The 20,034-nt window shown below is 34.1% G+C and overlaps 3 protein-coding genes across 3 annotated transcripts; 1 reads left to right on the forward strand and 2 right to left on the reverse strand.

The window, feature by feature from the left end:
- The first annotated feature begins 1,438 nt into the window (after positions 1-1,438).
- LOC104225969 (low affinity sulfate transporter 3-like) lies at positions 1,439-8,539 on the forward strand. The gene is made up of 12 exons (XM_009777844.2): positions 1,439-1,936; positions 2,020-2,068; positions 2,177-2,384; positions 2,473-2,644; positions 2,757-2,825; positions 3,271-3,501; positions 3,640-3,766; positions 5,627-5,913; positions 6,036-6,229; positions 6,314-6,402; positions 7,905-7,981; positions 8,114-8,539. The coding sequence occupies exons 1-12, from the start codon at positions 1,568-1,570 to the stop codon at positions 8,270-8,272; spliced, it is 2,031 nt and encodes a 676-aa protein (XP_009776146.1). The 5' UTR covers positions 1,439-1,567; the 3' UTR covers positions 8,273-8,539.
- Positions 8,540-8,923: 384 nt separating this feature from the next.
- Positions 8,924-10,799, reverse strand: LOC104225970 (protein NEN4). The gene is made up of 6 exons (XM_009777845.2): positions 10,217-10,799; positions 10,033-10,079; positions 9,886-9,949; positions 9,705-9,782; positions 9,429-9,605; positions 8,924-9,342 (listed from the first exon to the last, which is right to left on the reverse strand). The coding sequence occupies exons 1-6, from the start codon at positions 10,766-10,768 to the stop codon at positions 9,253-9,255; spliced, it is 1,008 nt and encodes a 335-aa protein (XP_009776147.2). The 5' UTR covers positions 10,769-10,799; the 3' UTR covers positions 8,924-9,252.
- A 1,423-nt stretch (positions 10,800-12,222) lies between these two features.
- On the reverse strand, positions 12,223-18,308 carry LOC104225971 (bifunctional aspartate aminotransferase and glutamate/aspartate-prephenate aminotransferase). The gene is made up of 10 exons (XM_009777848.2): positions 18,098-18,308; positions 15,955-16,189; positions 15,764-15,857; positions 15,578-15,681; positions 14,710-14,958; positions 14,487-14,600; positions 14,267-14,350; positions 13,204-13,374; positions 13,003-13,116; positions 12,223-12,563 (listed from the first exon to the last, which is right to left on the reverse strand). Exons 1-10 carry the CDS (start codon positions 18,232-18,234, stop codon positions 12,423-12,425), a joined length of 1,443 nt encoding a protein of 480 aa, XP_009776150.1. The 5' UTR covers positions 18,235-18,308; the 3' UTR covers positions 12,223-12,422.
- Positions 18,309-20,034: the final 1,726 nt, after the last annotated feature.

Here is a 20,034-nt window from a genome sequence, read left to right on the forward strand (position 1 = left end):
TTTTGCTCATCGCGCTTTAAAATGCTGGCATTGGGCACAAATATATATATATATATATAAAAGTGGCACAAATGTTTTCCTATTTATGCAAATAGCCTGATAGAACCTGCATAAGGGAAGAGCAAAGGGATCATTACACAAATAGCTAGTCATATTCACCGTTTACTTTTTCTAACCATATACATAGAATTAATTATACACAATTAGTGGTGGCAAAATGGTTAAAAGAAAACAATTATCCACCTTATTATCCACTAAAAAATGGGTTGGATAATGACCTTTTTTAAAAACATGTCAAATATAGATAAGAACCATATTATCCATTTAGAAAACGGATAACTAATGGTTTTAATTTTTACATTTGTAAAGCCTCAAATTAGGGGTTTCTCAAGTTTGGAAGACTCAGATTTCTCCTCATGCATTACCCGTTTTCGACCCGACCCATATCCAACCTGACCCGCCCGTTTACCACCCCTACGTACAATTATACTGTATACGGTAAAATCGAAGGGTCCAATTTCTCGTCATTAAGGAACTTCGGAAGATCACCTCGAAGGCTCGAGGCCACGACCGAGTATCCTCCCTCGAGTGTCGTTGACATTCGACCTCGGGGCAGTGATGATTACGGTAATGGTAGAAATGGGGAGTTTCCAAGGTATACGGCAAGGACTGACAGAGCCTAGTGGACTACTCTAAACCCGAATCAGGGTGTTATCTAGCTGTCCCATCTTCACTTCTTTGTCATTAATGTATTTTGTACTATGTTGGGATTCCCCTCCTATATAAAGGGGATCCTTGTCATTTTGTAATTCTCTGTTGCTTCAGTTGCTCCACATGAAATATACAAGAACATTCTCTTTGCTTTCCAATACATTCTCTTGATATTATTGCTTCTATTTATTATCTTCATTGTTGTTCATCATTTATTGTTTACCATTGGCCATAAAAAGCCTTCGTTGATTTCACTATAACTGTTAGTCATATTTTGACCCCCCCTCGATAGCTCCCAGCCGAGCTCCAGAATCGACCTTGAGGCCCCGATTGTTAGCCTATCAGTTTGATTATCTCTCTATTCTTAACTCTCATTTCGTTTCTAAGTCTCACATATGTAGCATTTACTGCTTAACAACTAGCATAAAAATAGATCATGTATTTTTAGAGTCTCATAATCAAATTTAATTGTTATTACCTTTTTCACAGTAAACATATACACATTGATATATAAATTATGTATATATATTATATTTCCCTCGCCTATTTCTAACTTAAGCGATTGGGTACAACTATTTGGGTTAATTCTTCACCGGCCAAATCCACTACTTTTGTCTTTTGGACCATTTCTCATGTGCGCAAGCCCGACCTTTTTAACCAGTGAGGGACGACTTTCCCTTTCGAAATACTAGTATTCAATTTCTCTCCAACAATTTTTTTAATTTAAAAAATTGATTTTCCAGGTTAAAAAAGTTAATCAAGAAGCCTTTTAAATAGTTGAAGATGTGCTTTTGAACAACTGGAGCTCTGTCAATTGACTTGGAGGCCTTAGCTCCTAAACTTCACCTTCAAGAAAATGGCTGTATCAAGAGAAGGTGAGACAGAGTCTTCACACTTGGCCCAAACAGTTGAAGAAACAACTCGTCCAACTTTTGCTGAGAGTCAGAAAAATACATTTGATCAGTTCTCCCAAACACTTCAAACACAAAGGCGTAATTGGGTACTAAATGTGCCGGAACCACCAGGTCTGTTTTCCAAGCTGAAAACAATATTCTCTCCTCTTGAAAACAAGCTTCACTGCATTGGAAAGCAGCCCCTTCCTGCACTCATTTCGATTCTCAAGACCATATTTCCTCCACTTTCTTGGTGTAAACAATACAATGTAACAAAATTCAAAAGTGATATCTTGGCTGGTTTAACTCTTGCAAGCCTTTGCATCCCTCAGGTAATAAATTAGCACACCTGTTTCAACAATATAATATTCATCGTTAGAGGATATCGATCGTTAATTTACTCCTACTTATGTAGAGCATTGGCTACGCGACTCTTGCTAAACTTGATCCTCAATATGGCCTGTGTAAGTGATCAAAGCCTTGTACTACAAGATTCTGATTTTATTTTCCATTTCCGTTTTATGAAATTTAAGAAAACATACTAACAATTTTCTGTTAATTATTTCCACTAGACACAAGTGTTATCCCACCGCTAATTTACTCTATAATGGGGAGTTCAAGAGATATAGCAATTGGACCAGTTGCTGTTGTTTCACTACTCTTGTCCTCGATGATTCAGAAATTTGAAGATCCTGCTGTTAATCCAGCTGCATACACAAAGCTCGTGCTTACTGTAACCTTCTTCGCGGGTACTTTTCAAGCTGCCTTTGGACTACTTAGGTAAGTTAATTAATCTTAAAATTTAACTAACATCAGTTAATTTTAATGAATGGTTGTGCTGATTGTGTAGTGATATTATAAATTACAGGTTGGGATTTCTAGTTGATTTTCTGTCACATGCTGCTATTGTTGGTTTCATGGCTGGTGCTGCCTGTGTGATTGGTCTACAACAACTCAAATCATTGCTTGGGCTTTCAAAGTTTACAAACAATACTGATATCATCTCTGTCTTAACTTCTATCAGCAAATCAATGCATACTGTAAATTAATTTGTTGTTTTTTGTCCTCTCAATTAAGTAATATCTACAGCTTAATATATATTAGATCTTTTTTTCTCAATTAGACAGCTAATTCCAGCGTTTCTTTTGGCAGTGGAACCCTTTTAGCTTTATGATTGGGAGTTCATTCTTCATCTTCATCCTTTTTACCAAGTACTATCTGGCAAGTAGCTATATATATATATCCTTTATAAGTCTAGATTCACTGACTCTACTTAACAAGATCCACTTGGACAAAAAAAACCTTGCGATATATTGTCACATATAAGCCTAAACCTGTAGAAAGGGATAACAAAAAATTATAACATCAGAGAGGAAATCCTATTAATGCACTTTCTTACTTGAACAGGATTATTTTCTCCTATTTCTGCACTTTCTTAGTCACAAAAGACTATATTCTCATATTCTTAAATTATGATACAGCTTGTTTTAAATTTTTATGATACTCCATAACTACTCCCTTTTTAACATGCATGGTTTCTGTATATGTATATGAGAGAGAGGAAAACGCAACAATAATTATATAGTCATAATGAATTAATTTTATGTTGATTTGAAATAATCAAACTTCTAACAGCATTGTGCCAATATATACCATGATTTTTCAGGCAAGAAAGCACAAGAAACTCTTCTTGTTATCTGCAATGGCGCCATTACTGTCTGTAATTCTGTCAACACTAATTGTTTTCTTGACAAGAGCTGATAAACATGGTGTTAAGATAGTGAAGCACATCACTGGAGGTTTGAACCCGACTTCCATCCATGACTTGCAGTTCAATAGTCCTCATACTGCCGAAGCTGCCAAAATTGGGCTCATCGTTGCACTTATCGCTCTCACAGTACGTCAATATATTCTTTATTTAGTTAGACAATCTATGGATGTTATTTTTCGTTTAAAGGATTTAACTTATATATAGGCGTAAAAGCTTTTTATTCTATCGGTATATTTTAACATTTTATAGTGTTTAATTTACCAGGAAGCCATTGCTGTAGGCCGATCCTTTGCTACAATGAAAGGATACCGACTTGATGGAAACAAGGAAATGCTGGCCATGGGTGTTATGAATATTACTGGATCTTTAACTTCTTGTTATGTTGCAACTGGTTAGTCTTTTAATTTGTTATTACTACTATTTCCAAATACGAAGGTTTTAATGCAAACTAATTCTCTCCTTAGATTCCTTTTACTTACTAAAGTTCTTTGGGTGAAATTCAAAAATAGCCAAATTTGCAAGTGCTAATTGAAAAATAGCCACAATTTTAAAAGTAATCGAAATTTTACCACTTTTCATACAAAGATAAATCTGAACGAAAACACTATTCAAAATTCGAAAATATTCTAGCATAATATACTAGAGTTCGAATTATTTATATGTGAACTTCCAGCATAATATACTGGAGTTCCAGCATAATATACTGGTCCAACATAATAACTTAGAAGTTTATACACATGTGCTCCAATCTCTAGTATATTATGTTGGAACTTTCCGTGTGCTAGAGTTCTAGCATAATATGCTGGAAGTTTATACACAGGTGCATCAATCTCTAGTATATTATGCTGGAACTTTCCATGTTGCAGCAAAATATTGGTTATTTTCAATAACTTTGCAAACGCCGGCTATTTTTCAATTATTAGTCCGAAAACTGGTTGGCCGTGCTATTTTCACAAGTTCTTTACTAGAGTTGCTCAACGTGTAACTTATAATAATTTGGCCCATGGCCGGAAAAATATAAAATTGAAAAATTGGAAGGAAGCCAAAAATAACATAATTAGTAAATAGTACTTTTAACCCTTAAATTTACCATTTACTCCACTTTAGGAGTCACCGTTTAACTCATCTCTACCGAGGCGTCGAAAGAAAAGCAGGAAGATAGGTGATTTCATGCATCGGCTTTAATTCTTGTGTGCCGAGAGTTACTCGATATTTATGGTGATGAAGTAATTGATAAAATTAAATGCGTCCGAACTGGAATCTAAGCATACCAAGACTCAGGATAAGGAAGGGTAAGGCATTTAAGAATAAGGCAGATAGACCCATACTCAGGCAGGAAAAAAAGTCTCTTACAGAAAAGGCAGGAAGAAAAGGCCCTCATCTGAACATCAATATTAACTGGAAAATAAAAAAGTAGAGCCACCGAGCACAATTATCCACCCCTCTTCAACAAGCCAATCCATACTTCCTAATGTTGTTTTCTGAAGAAATTCAACATAAAAGAATTGCAAATTATGGCCCCTCTGAGGTACAAATCGGAACCTTTTCTCTTGTGTTTTAGTATATATATATATATATATATATATATATATATATATATATATAGTTGGGATCAGTGGCCGAGTTACACTATTGTAAAGTGATTAGATGAATATTTTTCGCCGGAAAATTATAGGTTAAATTGATTCTATGTTAAAGATTACCCATGCAACAACTGGTTGCTGCAGCTCAAATCCAAATTGAAGCATTGCTCTACTTATCTTTGACCTTTTTTCCAGTATTGCACGTATGGTCACACCTTACCACCATAGAATAGTTCTAATTTATCCTCCACATTAGGCATTCCGTATTAGTTTATTGTATGAATTGTATGATTGTTGACCATAGAAAATTATTTTGTTCAAACTCCAACTAATAATTCATATTATTATTAGTCAGATTGTCTTACAATTATATATCTTTGGGGTATATTGATTTTATGTGTGATTATTCTTCTAATCAACGTATAACGCTTTTACTAGTAGTATTTTTCTTAACTTATATATATACCATTAGTTTTGATTTATACAATTGTTAGTTCTATTATTATTTATGATTTAGCTAAATACTATTATGTCGTTTGATTTGAGCATTTTGGTGTGCCTATTTATTGAATTTTTTAAAATCTTTTTAAAGTTTGAACACGAGATTTCTAGTTACGCGGGTGCTTGGGATTCCATGAATCATATGCTTGAAAACTCATTGGATGCAGGTTCATTCTCAAGAACTGCAGTCAACTTCAGTGCTGGTTGTGAAACTGCAGTGTCCAACATAGTGATGGCTGTAACAGTGCTAATATCACTAGAATTTTTCACAAGGCTATTGTATTTCACTCCAATAGCCATTCTTGCTTCCGTTATACTTGCTGCTTTACCTGGACTCATCAACCTAAGTGAAGCTAAATACATTTGGAAAGTTGATAAGATGGACTTCCTTACTTGCACTGCTGCATTTTTTGGTGTCGTTTTTGTGTCTGTGGAAATTGGCCTGCTCCTCGCGGTAACTTCTTTTCCAGCTTTATTTTGCTTGCTTATAATATTATCTACTGATCTAGTAGTAATTTTTACATCTCCGATGTTATTAACTTGCTAGGGGATATTCAATTATATGTATTATTTCAGGTTGGTATATCATTTGCAAAGGTCATTCTAAACTCAATCCAGCCGGGGACAGAAAAATTAGGAAGGCTTCCGGGAAGTGATTTGTTCGGAGATGTGAACCAATATCCCATGGCAATGAAGATACCTGGAATTCTCATTGTCAGAGTCAAGTCTGCTTTGCTTTGTTTTGCTAATGCCGACTTCATTAGAGCTAAGTATGTCCTCAAACTACAAACAAATCTGTTTTTCTTTGTTTCCTATTGATCTTAATGTCTTTTAATTTGTTCTTTATTATCCAGGATTTTGGACTTGGCACTGGAAGAACAAAATGAGGATGCCATAGAAAGTGCCGAAGATAGAGTGCAACTAGTTATTCTTGACATGTCAAGTAAGTGTCCAAGTTAAAGTTCAGTTTGTTATAGACCAAACAAACGGAGAACGATCCACCAACAAGACTAGTCTATTAAGTGCGAGAACCTATTTAGCTATAAAATCATTAGCATTTTTCTTTGTAATCAATGAGGGACAATTGGCGCATAACAATAACGACCTTGTTAATTCGGCACGGCTGGCACCCATCTTGGATCCGGGCTCCCACTCCTAGCACACAGCTTTGATACCAATGATATAGACCAAACACAAGAAGCCAACCAAAGAGTCAATTACTCGAATGGTCACTTAATTATCCCAAATTTTCTTTCATTTGTAACTATAAAGTCATTGAATTATGCCTATTGCACTCATAAGGTCACTCAACTAGATTTTTCAAATTTTTAATTGCCAAATACCTGTTTTACCCTTTAGATTATAAACATTTATCTTCTTTTTATTTATTTATTTTAATTTTTTAATATTAACAACAAAAATTCAAAAATTTATTTACACAGTTCAGAATGAAAGAAAATAAAGGTTGTAAAATATATATTTCATGCACGTAATATAAAAATAATTATTTAAATAAAGTTATTTTTATAATATACATTATATATTCTTGAAAATTATGCCCAAATATATTATTATATTTCTGCTAACTTTCCAATGACACAAAGTTATGTCACCGGAAAACAGGGGGACTATCTGTATAGGATAGAATATGTTATGTTAAGTCGTGCATGGAATATAAATATATATATATATATATATATATATATATATATATATATATATATATATATATAATTGAGAATAATTTTCAAAAATATATAATGTATATTATAAAAATACTTTTATTTAAATAATTATTTTTATATTACGTGCATGGAATATATATTTTACAACCTTTATTTTCTTTCATTCTGAATTGTGTAAATAAATTTTTGAATTTTTGTTGTTAATACCAAAATTATTATTACTAACAAAGTATTCTAATTAATTTTTTTACTATGCTCATTATTTTGTTATTCCAGCATTATATATGCTTAAATACTTTTTGTAATTTATAAATAATATTTATTTATTCTATAGGTAAGTCGATAATTTAAATTAAAAAGGGAAAAATAATAATATTAATTTTTAAAAAAAAAGATAAATCTTTATAATTTAGATGGTAAAATAGGTATTTGGAAATCCAAAATTTGAAAAATCTAGTTGAGTGACCTTCTGAGTGCAATAGGCATAGTTCAGTGACTTTGTTGTTACAAACAAAAAAAGTGACTTTAGGAGATAATTTGGGATAGTTGAGTGACCATTTGAGTAATAGTCACTCAACTATTAGGTGGGAGGGTCATTTAGCTATAAACCATTAGCACTTCATTTTTTAATCAACGAGGTACAATTGGCACATAATTTTTACTTGTTTAGTTTTATTTATCACGGCACATTTAGATATATATAGTTTTTCGAAAAAAACTATGACTTTGCTATTAGTTTATATTGAATTGATGGATGTAGATTTGCTCAACATTGACACAACCAGTATAGCTTCTCTAGAGGAACTGCACAGTGAGCTGGAATCAAATGGAATGAAGGTGAGTAATCCGCTTCAATTATGTCTAATTCCTTAATAACAAACGAAAAAATAACAAATTAATTAGGATTCTCTTATTGAACCTAGTTGTTGAACGTACACATGAATTACTGTTTATGTTTGGTTTTTGCAGTTGGCACTAGCGAACCCAAGGTGGCATGTGATCCACAAATTGAGGTTAGCCAAATTTGTGAAGAAAATTGAAGGGAGGGTCTTTTTGACCATTGGAGAAGCCATTGAAGCATGTTTTACTAGCAAGAACATGCATGCTTCATCTTTGACTGTGGTTTAATTTGATGCTTGTTAATTTGAGGCCTAGCTAACCTCAGTGCTATAGTGCTAAACTTCTTCAGTATGTATATTCAAGGGAACAATAATAAAAGGAGCTAATACTATTATATTGTTGCTCCCTATCACTGAAAGAATGATATATGGTAGGGGAAAAAAAACTTGAAGAGCTACTGGATTTCAATCAGCTGGCTTGAATTGAACGTTATTATGTTGTAACATATATGTTTGTTGCAGTATGAATGTAATATATGTGAGTAATTTTCGCATACATTGCCGGCTTTGGAGAAAGCAAATATAGACATGGCGGAGCTACAACATTAGCTACGGGTTCGAACGAACCCAATAGATTTTTCTTAAACCTTGTATTTATATTAGAAAATTCATTAAATATGTATAAATATTAAATTACAAAGTCAATAACTAAAACGCGCTATGAGCTCCAATCCGCCAATAAGACAGCCTTACATCGGCTCGTTGGAGAGATTGTTTCCATAATTCAAACTGATCGAAAGCTTTTACAACTACGTACAGCATGTTATAGAAATAACAATCCTATATAGAAGAGCGACAATATTTTATGAATGATATCTTCCAGAAAAACGTAACTGAACTATTTCCATAACTGAGAAAAATAAGGGGAAGAAAACATAAGTGTGTAGAATCAAAGAATATCATCTGGAATTTATTTATTGTGATGTACAAAGATTTACATAAGTCCACAACTGAAAGAACGAAAGAATCAGTAACAAAAGAATACAAATTAGTTAGAAAGTTAAATTAGAAACTGGACAATTTGATGTAATCTTCTTAGCTTCCAAAGTTTTAATCAACTTCACAGAAACAGGCACAGTTATGCACCATATGCTTGAATTTTGTGTCTTGAATATTTTCAAACATATACAAAATAATTGAACATTTGATGATGTTACGGTGTTCCAATAATCAAAGCTCTTTAAAATGAGCAGGATCTGTTCTTCTTGTTCATCGGAAAAGTGTCTGTGAATGCTTTAATAAATTGTTTAGAGGTTTGTTTTGAGCTTTACATAAGAAATTCCTCACACCTGCAGTCATCTATATATTCCAAATATTCCAAATGTCAGAAATGAATACCAATCATGCACATAAGTATTTAAATTTAGAGTTAATACAAATACAACCTTTCCCAAGCTTTGCCTTGCATAAGGAACAGCTCTTTGATATCCAAGAGTTGTCGATGGAGGCGATTTCCGGCTTGTTTCTTCTCTGCAGGGTAATTTCCCTCTGCTACTACTACTCCTAGTTGTAATTGAGGAAGGATTTTGCCACCTATCAATCGAAAAACTTGAAAGATTTTGCTGAAAATAAATTTATATCAATAAATTGTAGTTCAAGAACTAGTCAAAATTAATCCAACATATATAAACTATCTTATCTTATCAAAAATACATGCATACCACTTGGCTTCTACTTCTCGTAGTAATGTTGGATGTGCCTTGCCAATTCTTATTGGACAAATCTGGTAGACTTGATTCCTAATCAATAGAAAAGAATCACATTAAACCAAAATATATAATCAAATAAAGATCAAATTGCAAAGTTCCGCTAAGATAATACTCCAATAAGCTATGAACTTACAAGAAATAGAACTGTTGCACAATGTTTTAGGACTTCCAAATTCATCCGAACATCGTCTAAGCTCCTGCCATACAATTCAAATTAGGATCCAATTTCATCAAAAATTGATAATTTTTAGACCATATTTTTTAAGTGTTTCAATCTAACCTGTGCTTTTGCTCCCCAAGACCAAAGTAAGTTGCCAATGATGCCATCTACAATAAAGATAAGCAATAATGGTCAAAATTGAACTTTACATTGACTAAGAGATAAGCATATATATACTATATATATATATATATATATATATATATATATATATATATATTATTCTGAATGTGCATATATATACCTTCATATTTCCAGCTCTTTTGCCAAATTTCTCAGACAAAACACCTAAAGAATCGATAATTCCAGCAGGAACAGGGGCAGGGCGACCAACTTCAGCGAAAGCTGCCTTAATACGAACACAATCAAATCTCTGTATGTTATGACCTGCCCAAATCCTACCATCCAATATGCTGAATATCTTTTCTGCAACTTGTTCAAATGAAGGTGCATTAGCAACTGCTTTTCGCGAAATTCCATCGCTTCTCCCTGGCTTTAATGCCACAACAGACAAGTCCCCTGGCCTAATAAGGGTGCAGTAGCTCTCTATCTCCACAAGCTTTCGCGAACAAATTACCATTGCACCAAACTCTAACACCCAGAATTTCTGTCCTGCTTTTGATGGAACGTTCGTTTCCAAGTCGAAAAACACAATCTCTGGTGCCCTTTTGTTGCTTGAAATGGTAGGAATTGCCATTGTTTTTTGATATTTAAGTTGTAAGATAGCTTGTTGTTTGATGAAGTGATGGAAATTAAATGATGGTTTCTTTGTTATATATATGAAAGAAGAATGCATGGGAAGGGGAAGAAAAAAGAATGTAAAGATGAAGAATATTCTTGCATGTGTGAGAGGGACATTAATTGGTAGATTGTCTTGTAATTCAAGTTAGACTAAGTTTTGATGTTTGGACAAAGTTGTCCTTAGCTTCTACTTGATGATGTCCTTTGTTAAGGAATTCCAGTTAGATAGGAAACATTCCTTTAATTTCCTAGCCTCCTTAGTCCTTGGGATTAATTGCACATAATATTGTATATTCTTAGTTGTTCCTAAAAATATTAGCTGATAAATTGTATATATGTGTATTATATAAAAAGATATATATTTTTATACACTTTTCGGCCAGCGAATTTAATCCGACCGGCCAATTTTATATTTTGTCCTAATATTAGTTGGATTGCGTTGTCATTTTGGATTCTTTTACTTGCATATTCCAATTTTTTTTTTTTTTTTTTTACATACAATAGAAATGTTTTCAAAATCAATTTAACGTGAACCTATTCTTTTATTCCGATATAAAATTGCATTCTCTAGTAATTGGATGTTTTGCCAGTATGCTCTTTGTCTTAAGTAGAATTAACATGCCTTTTCCAGTTTGATGACAAACTTGACCATTTTAAAAGTTGAGATGGAAAATGATCAACTTATATATTATCAAACATGAATATTTAGAAAGCATAAAAAAGTTTTTTTTTTTTTTTTTTAACAAAGTACAACTTTATAAAAGTATTTCTGAAAAGGTTTAATACTTGGTAACGCTAAAACAGTTCAGCTCTGCAAAATTAAAATTAAAATTTTAAGTTGGACTCAAGATGAACATAATAATAAAAGAAAAGGAAAAAGAATAAAAAGATACAGGTTTGAATGGCAATATAAAAAATAAAAATAAAATGGTACGTTTTTTTTATTTAACTAAAGGGAAAGGTAGACGACTGATTCGAAAAATAAACATGCACACACTAATGCTTTTTTGAGAGGTTAAAAATAGTATAACCCTCCTAACAGTTAGCATTTTTATTTTGTTATTAGAGTTGAAGCAAAGGGGAAGTCCAACAAGATAAGCAATTCCCTGTTCTCTTCCGTTAGTTAAAACGTTACCAGAAAAGTGGGGCACGTATGCTCACATGGCACCATATCACACGTTAACTCTTTTTGACCAGTTAAATTATGTCAAACTTTATTTCGGACGAAAATATAATCAAAATAAGTAAATTAAATTATAATCATAATTCACTTTCTGAAGGATTCAGAAAGTGAAACATAAATAAATTAAATTCATCAATGTGGTGTCATCGCTTTAATATGAAATTGAACTTTATGGTCGAGTTACCCTCTTTTAAATTAACGGCGAGAGAATTTTTATTACCAACTTCTAACACAGGCATATAGTTAAGCAAAAGTCAATAGTAAATGAGCAAATTATTGAATCATTCAGTATGGAAATTTTCTTTTAGAAAGGGCTCTACGCCGGATACAAAAACAAGGAAATCCAGACTCAATTATTTGCACACAAATCAACAAGTTCAATTTTCTCAAGATCCGGGAAAATAATTGGCAGTAATGCACTTACGAATACATGAAATGACAGAACATGGAAGGTCAGGCTACAAACTATTATACAACCTTTTGTCTGTTGGTGCATTCAAATTAGTATGCATAATTGATGCATGTTTTAAACTGGGACATGAGATCTAAGAGTAACCAATGCTTTCTTGATTCTCTCCACTGCTGCCTGCAAGGTCGAGAGGGATGCTGCATAGGAGATACGGATGCATGTGTCATCCCCAAATGCATCTCCTGGGACAAGCGCTACCTGTTAATGGTAAGAGAGAGGCGCAGGCATTAGGATTTAGGACATGCAGAAAAAATGGGAGGCAACGCCGGTACTAGCATCCTAACGTAATGCACATTCACTAAACCACGATAAACTATCGGATTTTTTTAGGATTGTCTTTCTGGATTTTTTATCAATAATTATTGATTATATTTGCCTAACAATCCATAGTGACAGAGTGAAGGTGGAAACCTTATCTGCAGAATCCCTATATTAGATGCTCAAGTAGATTGCTCACTCACATGGTGAAAGTAGCAAGAAGTTGCAGTATTCGTATTTTCTGGAAAAAAATGCCAAGAGACTGTAATGCAAGTCACTTTTAGTGCGAACAACTTCTGGCTTATAGTTAGCTAAACATCTTGCACATCTGTCAGTATGTAATTATGCTTTTCAGTGTTCAAAAAACCGTGAATCTTACTTGAGCTTTATCCAGCAAATATCGGCAAAGAGATTCTGAGTCGTTGATGGAGCCAAATCCATCAACCTCTACTCCATAATAAGAGCTTAAATCAATAAATAGATAGAAAGCTCCCTGCAAAAGAAAACAGAAAGTGGGCTCAATATATCCCGTTTCTCTACTTTGTAAGTACACTCATAATTCATATTAATGAACTGTTACCCGAGGCTCTGAAATTTTGACACCATCTATTTCCCCAAAGCTCTTGACAAGGTAATCACGTCGCTCACGAAATGCTTTTACCATAGTTGCAACTGCTTCTCCACCAGCATATCCAAGTCCCAAAGCAGCGACAGCTGCTTTTTGGGAGATGCTACTTGCACCTGATGTGAACTGAAAACAGCAGAGAAATAGCTTTAGAAGTGAATATTCAAACAGAGGGAAAGAGACACTGGATAATATGAAGCGTGTTATTTAGACATTGAACAGGTCTTTTACTATTTTCAATGAGTCTAGATTAAATAGGTTAAGTATGGCCAAACAAAAGACCATATTCAAGGAAAGTACTTCAATGCATATAGTAGCCACACTCCAATAAGTATGATTGGAAGAAAACTGGTTTTATCAGTGATCATTTGTGATCAAATGCAACATGACACATTGTTTTAATTAACAAGGTTTAGCTTCACAAGTTTTTTAAGATCTCTATTTCTGCCTTCAGAAGAAAGATATGACATTGTTTATATATAAGTGTTTTCAGCAAAATCCAGTCACAGGCCTTTGAGAGCTTTGTCTTTCTGGGCCAATTCAACATGTTTAGAAATATTCACATATACTCAAAAATAAGATGAAAATATCCGGGTAATTTAAAAACAAATTTAGGACTCTTCTAGAAACTATAGACTAGTGACAAACACCAATTATTTTCGTAGGTGCATACGTTAATATATAGAAGAGATGTGGCGACACCAACTTAACAAGAACCATTTAAATCCGTAGTAACACTTCAACGAACAGGTAAACACTATGTACCACGCAGCTATTGGCGGCTACAGTAATGACTTTTGAAATTCTTAAAGTGGTTACTGGTCAACTAAGGTGACAGCACGAGGGCTTGCTGCTCTACACAGCACTAGCAGTCAAATTAGGATTTCAGTCAATCATCTTAAACTAAATCCAACAATGAAACTCAGTTACCAGACCTCTTAACTTTAAATAAGAGTTCTGAAGAAGAAAGACCACATTCATTTAAGTCAATATAGTTGTTAAGAACATAAAATGCTACCTGGCTCTGGATCTTATTACATGCAGAAACAAAATGTTTAGGACCAGCAATATAGCCAAGTCTCCATCCAGTCATCGCAAATGCCTACAAAAATGCATATTTTATAAGGCACGCCTCCAGAAATGTTTCCGCATATCTCAGCGGAAATAGCCATCACCAAGGATTTCAAGAAACGCAAGGATAAGAAATTATAATGTTCATGCGATTAGAGCTGCATTACCTTAGAGAAACCATTTATAGTGAGAGTCCTATCCCACATACCAGGCAAAGATGCAAAGCTAGTATGGGTTGCTGGTGCATAAATAATGTGTTCGTAAATTTCATCTGATATCACCTGCAAACCAGAATACATATTTTTGGGGGCAGAAAGCAGGTATTTAAGGTTCAGAATACAGATTGAGATCACATTCGTATTCAAGTTGAGTTAGATATGATGAACCTACAAGAAGCCTCGGATGCCTAGCAACAATCTCAGCAATCTCTTCAAGCAATTTCCGAGGGTAAACAGACCCTGTTGGGTTGGATGGAGAACAAAGAATCAGAAGTCTTGACTTCTCACTAAGTTTAGATTCAAGAAGCTTTGGATCTAAGAGAAAATCTTCAGATATGCTGGTCGGAAGAATCACAGGCGTTGCATCTGCCATCCTTGCCATTTCAGGGTAACTCACCCAAAAGGGAGCTGGAATAAGAACCTGTCCCAGGTATGTGGGTTAATAAGCCAACAAACTTCAGAAAGAACTACTTCTGATGTCTCAGAACTAATAAATAACTATGATTCTGTCAATGCTGATATTTGTCCTAACATCCTACTGCATAGCATCCATATTTGGAGGGGGAAAACTAAAAGATTATCCAACCTTATCTTCTGCATCTGACATTCTTTAAGATGGAGAGAAGACAAATGGATGGCATCTTCACCAAAATAAAAGTTCTTTTTTCAGGGTTGCGGGGGGGGGGGGGGGAGGGGGGTTGCAAATTGATAGAAGTAACAGTACCCAGATTATATTTCCCTTCACAACTAAACAAGAAAGTATTTTTCTACCAAGAGATTAAACAATAGAGAAAAGGTGAAATATGCTGGCAGTTCCATTTATGAAGAGAACAAAATAACTCTCAGTTTAAAATTTTTTATCCAGACAATGAACACAGCAGTCGAAAGAAGAAGTGGAGTTGCTTAAAACAATCAAACAGTTACCAATTTTTAAATTTTTCACCACCATAAGGGAGATGTGGGAAGAACCATTACAACAATTCAACCTGGAAATGAGAAATTATTTTGAAAGTTAATAGTCCTTGGATATGTAGAAATACCTCATCCCCTGGGGAACAAACTGCAAGCACTGCCTGAACAATACTTTGTTTTGCCCCATTGCTTACCAAAATCTGATCAGGAGTGTATGATAGCTCATTCTCCTCTAAATCAAGAAGTTAGATCAGAACAGCAAATAGAAGAAAAAAAAAATCTCTGTAAAAAACATCAACTAGAGAAACTAGTACCTTTTAGCTTATGACAAATAGCTGACCGAAGTTCCATAGTACCTGCATTTGGTGTATACCTGGTATGACCTTCCCGAATTGCATTTATCCCAGCCTGAAAAAGTAAGACAAATATAGTAGTACAGAAAAAGTAGAACATTTGATTTCCTCAGAGTAGGTGCAGATCAGGTTCCATGATCATGAAATACTACCTCTGCTATAGGAGCTGGAGTGTCAAAATCAGGTTCACCAGCTGCTAATCTGATAACAGGTACACCAGCTTGCGCAAGAGCAGTTGCCTGATCAGTTATAGCAACCGTTTTTGAGGGTTTTACTGAATTTACCCTAGGACTGAGCGAGATATCAACCTCAACTCTGTCCATGGTCTGTGTTATGACAACTGCACCTGCTCTACGTGAGTATAGCTGTTTCTTTGACACTGAAGATCTGTCCAAGACGCACATATAAACAAATTCTCTAATTCAGCAAAAACATCTAGGTGGAGGCGTGGAGTATTTCCTACTGAATGCTTATCATAGGTCAATGACACTCTCCCTATGTCAAATTTTGTCTAACATTAGACCACTCATCTAATTTAGTTTAAGTTAATTTCTCCTTTAACTTGAGTAATTTTATAACCTTAAGTTACTATAAACCTTGAACTTCAAACTTGAAAAAACTAAACATCTAGATAAAACACAATCTGATTATTCAATTAGAATTTAGAAATGGAAGGTTACAACAAAATTTCAGAGAGAGAGAGAGAGAGAGGAATATTTCTAATTTGATAAGACACATAAGTTATGCAAAATAAAAGTTTGTAAACCATAAGCATATCATTATTCGATTGACTAATAAAAAGAGTTAAAAAGATACACCTATACTTAGTAATACTGAGAAGATAATCAATCTATAAGATAGTTTGCACATAATAAAACATACCATAGAAAATTACATCTCTTTTGCTTCAGAAGAGACAAAAGATTATTTTGATAATTCATGCCCACCAAATGAGTTAAAGCAAAGCCAAGGAATTGAAAGAGAGAGGTGGCAGGGGAAGATAGGGTATGTTATCGACTTGCAACCTTAGGCTTTCTTCTGATTAAAATATTTGATGAAAGAAACTACAACTACTTTAACCCAAAGTACTTTTAAAATTCGTGAGTACACATAACCAGTATTTTAAAAGGCGTTTTCGGGGCGAGCCCTGGGGCGAGACGCACCAAAAACGTCCTGAGGCGATAGTGTGGGGCGAAAGTCTCAAGAGGCGTACGCCCGGGCGTTCAGGGCGTACGCCCGGGCGTTTGTGGCGCTATTTTTAGTAAGGCGTAAGCCCCAGAGACTTTAAAACAAAATTTGTTGAATAAGTCCTTCATATATACCCAAATTCTCAAAAGTCAGCCTGGCAATTACTCAAAAGTTTTAAAAAGGAACTAAAATGTATTAAATTTAAAAGTCAAGACCTTTTCTATTGATTGAAGCCCTAATTCATGGTCTTTCCCAATTCTTTCTTGTCCACTAGTCTGCTAATATCTCCTAAAAGCAATGAATATTCAATTTTTTTTACAAATACAAAGAGAACTACATTCTCCTTCATAGCAACAAGTTCAAAGTTCAAATTGCAAGTTAGTTATCCTTTTTGTTCCTTCGTGTAAAAAACTTTATTCTTTTCGACTCAAGTTAATTGTGCTTCTAAGCGTATAATAGATTTTTTTGGCTAGTTTTTGTGGGGATGGAGCACATCTATATATATATATATATATATATATATTTACATATTTATAGTTTTCTTCAATTTTATGCAATTTTACCTATTTATAAATATTTATTGTAATTATATTATTTTATAAAATTTTAAAAATTAAATACATATGGGGCTTACGCCGCTGAGGCATATGTAAAACGTCTCGCCTTATGCCCATACCTTTTAAAACACTGCACATAACTAAATCAATCATCAGATATTTTACTCAATTACTTTCACATTGTGGATCATCAGCTTAAAACATAAGGCTCAACCATTAAGGGAAATTGCCACATCAATAAGAGACTTACAACTTCCACATTCCCAGCATTCTCAAATAAAGATATGCCATCCTCATTTCTCTTGATATCTAATAAGTGAACAAATAAATACTAACAGACCAATTCTAGCAAAAGGGGAAAATCAGAGACCTAAAACATTCACAAAAATTGGAATAGACTCCTAACCCTACGAAAAGAACCTCTATTGCATAAAAATCGAAACTTTCACCATTCCAATCATTTTTAAGTCCAAAAGCATGCAATTAAAGATTCTTTGAGGTAATAGCAATTAAAAATCAAGAAACAAAAAGGGTAAAGAGAAAGAATTACTTGAGAGAGAGACCGTGAATGTTAGAAGAGAAAGAGATAGAAGTGGGGTTGAATGAATCAGAATGAAGTCCAGGAGGAATGGTGGGTCTTGAACCAATTCTTGAGGAAGATGCGGTAGTAGTAGTAGCAGCAGCCATTTGGTGGAATGTATATCCAATTTCAATGTTGGGTTTTGAATTGATGATTCCATTGCATTTTTATATATAGTGAGAAAGGAGGGGTTGGTAAGTGTAGTTGTTGTCGGAGGCTGTGGAAATTGATATTTGCCTACTTTGCTCTCCTTTGGTTGGTGAAGTTGTTTCTCTTTTCTTTTCTCATTTGCTTTCTGTTTTTTAAACCTATCATTATTTATATGAGCTTGCTGTAAATAATTATTGTCTTAAAAAAACATTACATCAATTAGTATACAATTCAAGTTGAGGATAATATTTGAGGTTGCATTCGTTACTTGGCGAAATGATACACCCGCAAATATTTATTCACTTTAGGTGACAAAAATATATGACATTGTCTTTACACAAAATGTCATCACTAAATTAGTACTCAATATATATATATATATATGTATGTATGCATGTATTTGCTTTAATTATTATTTAATTATGATAAACTAATATAATTTGGTGTAATATTCTGAGGCCAATTATCTTTTACCATTGCCACACTTGTTCCTCAAATGAAGTAAAAATTGTGTGGGGTAGCCACTTTTTAAAGTGATATTTACTTTTTATCCAGCATTTTCAATGCTTAGCAATAGTAGTCACTAGTCTATTAAAATTAATATGAAAATACTGTGTTACCTTTTCTTCTATCTCTTTCATGTTGGGGAGAAGAACTGTGCCGCCGTCTCACACAGATGGCGACTGCCGTGGACTCCATTGGATTTTCTTTTTGTAAGGTGTCTCCGACTCTGGATATTTCTCATATAATTAGTGGGTTTACAAAGGAAATCCACCGATGACAAACATCTTCGTTTTGCATACTGCTACTTGATAGTGTATGCATAAGACACTTGGTAGAAAAGATTCATTAGCAGAAGTTGGTACATTTCTAGGACAGATTAGAACTATGTCCTCTTAAGATAGTCTGAATGAAGCACCTGCATGGGAAATACACTTGGCAACTAATTTAAAGGATAAACTAGAACTTTTTATTTTGTAGATGATGATAAATGTCTGTCCCGCATATAGCAGGTAATAGTTTCTGTACTTTTGAACTTTTCATTACAAGTTCAAAAGTTAAGGACACTCGGTCCTGAACTTCGAGTTCCAAGTTAAAAAGTTAAGGACACTTGGTCCTAAACTTAGATTAACAAGCTCAAAAATTAAAGACAATAGGTCCTGAAGTCCTGAACTTAGACTAACAAGCTCAAAAGTTAAGGCAATAGGTCCTGAACTTACGCTAAGAAGCCCAAAAGTTAAGGACAATAGGTCCTGAACTTAGACTAACAAGCTCAAAAGTTAAGGACATAGACTAAGAAGCCCAAAAATTAAGGATAATAGGTCCTGAACTTAGACTAACAAGCTCAAAGTTAAGGACAATAGGTCCTGAACTTAGACTAACAAGCTCAAAAGTTAAGGACACTTGGTCCTGAACTTACAGTTACAAGTTCAAAAGTTAAGGACACTTGGTCCTGAACTTAGACTAACAATCTCAAAAGTTAAGGACAATAGGTCCTGAACTTAGACTTACAAGTTCAAAAGTTAAGGACAAGTAGTCCTTAACTTAGAGTTACAAGCACAGAAATTAAAGACAGGTGGTCCTGAACTTCGAGTTCCAAGTTTTAAAGTTAAGGACATGTAGTCCTGAAGTCCTGAACTTAGAGTTGCTAGTTCAAAAGTTAATGATACTTGGTCCTGAACTTTATGAGCAGAAGGGTATTTTCGTCCGGGCAGGTAAAGTTTATTAAAGCAGTGGCTAAAGACTAAAAATATTTT

The sequence above is a fragment of the Nicotiana sylvestris genome, chromosome 5 (genome assembly GCF_000393655.2).
Source record: "Nicotiana sylvestris chromosome 5, ASM39365v2, whole genome shotgun sequence".
Taxonomy (NCBI): domain Eukaryota; kingdom Viridiplantae; phylum Streptophyta; class Magnoliopsida; order Solanales; family Solanaceae; genus Nicotiana; species Nicotiana sylvestris.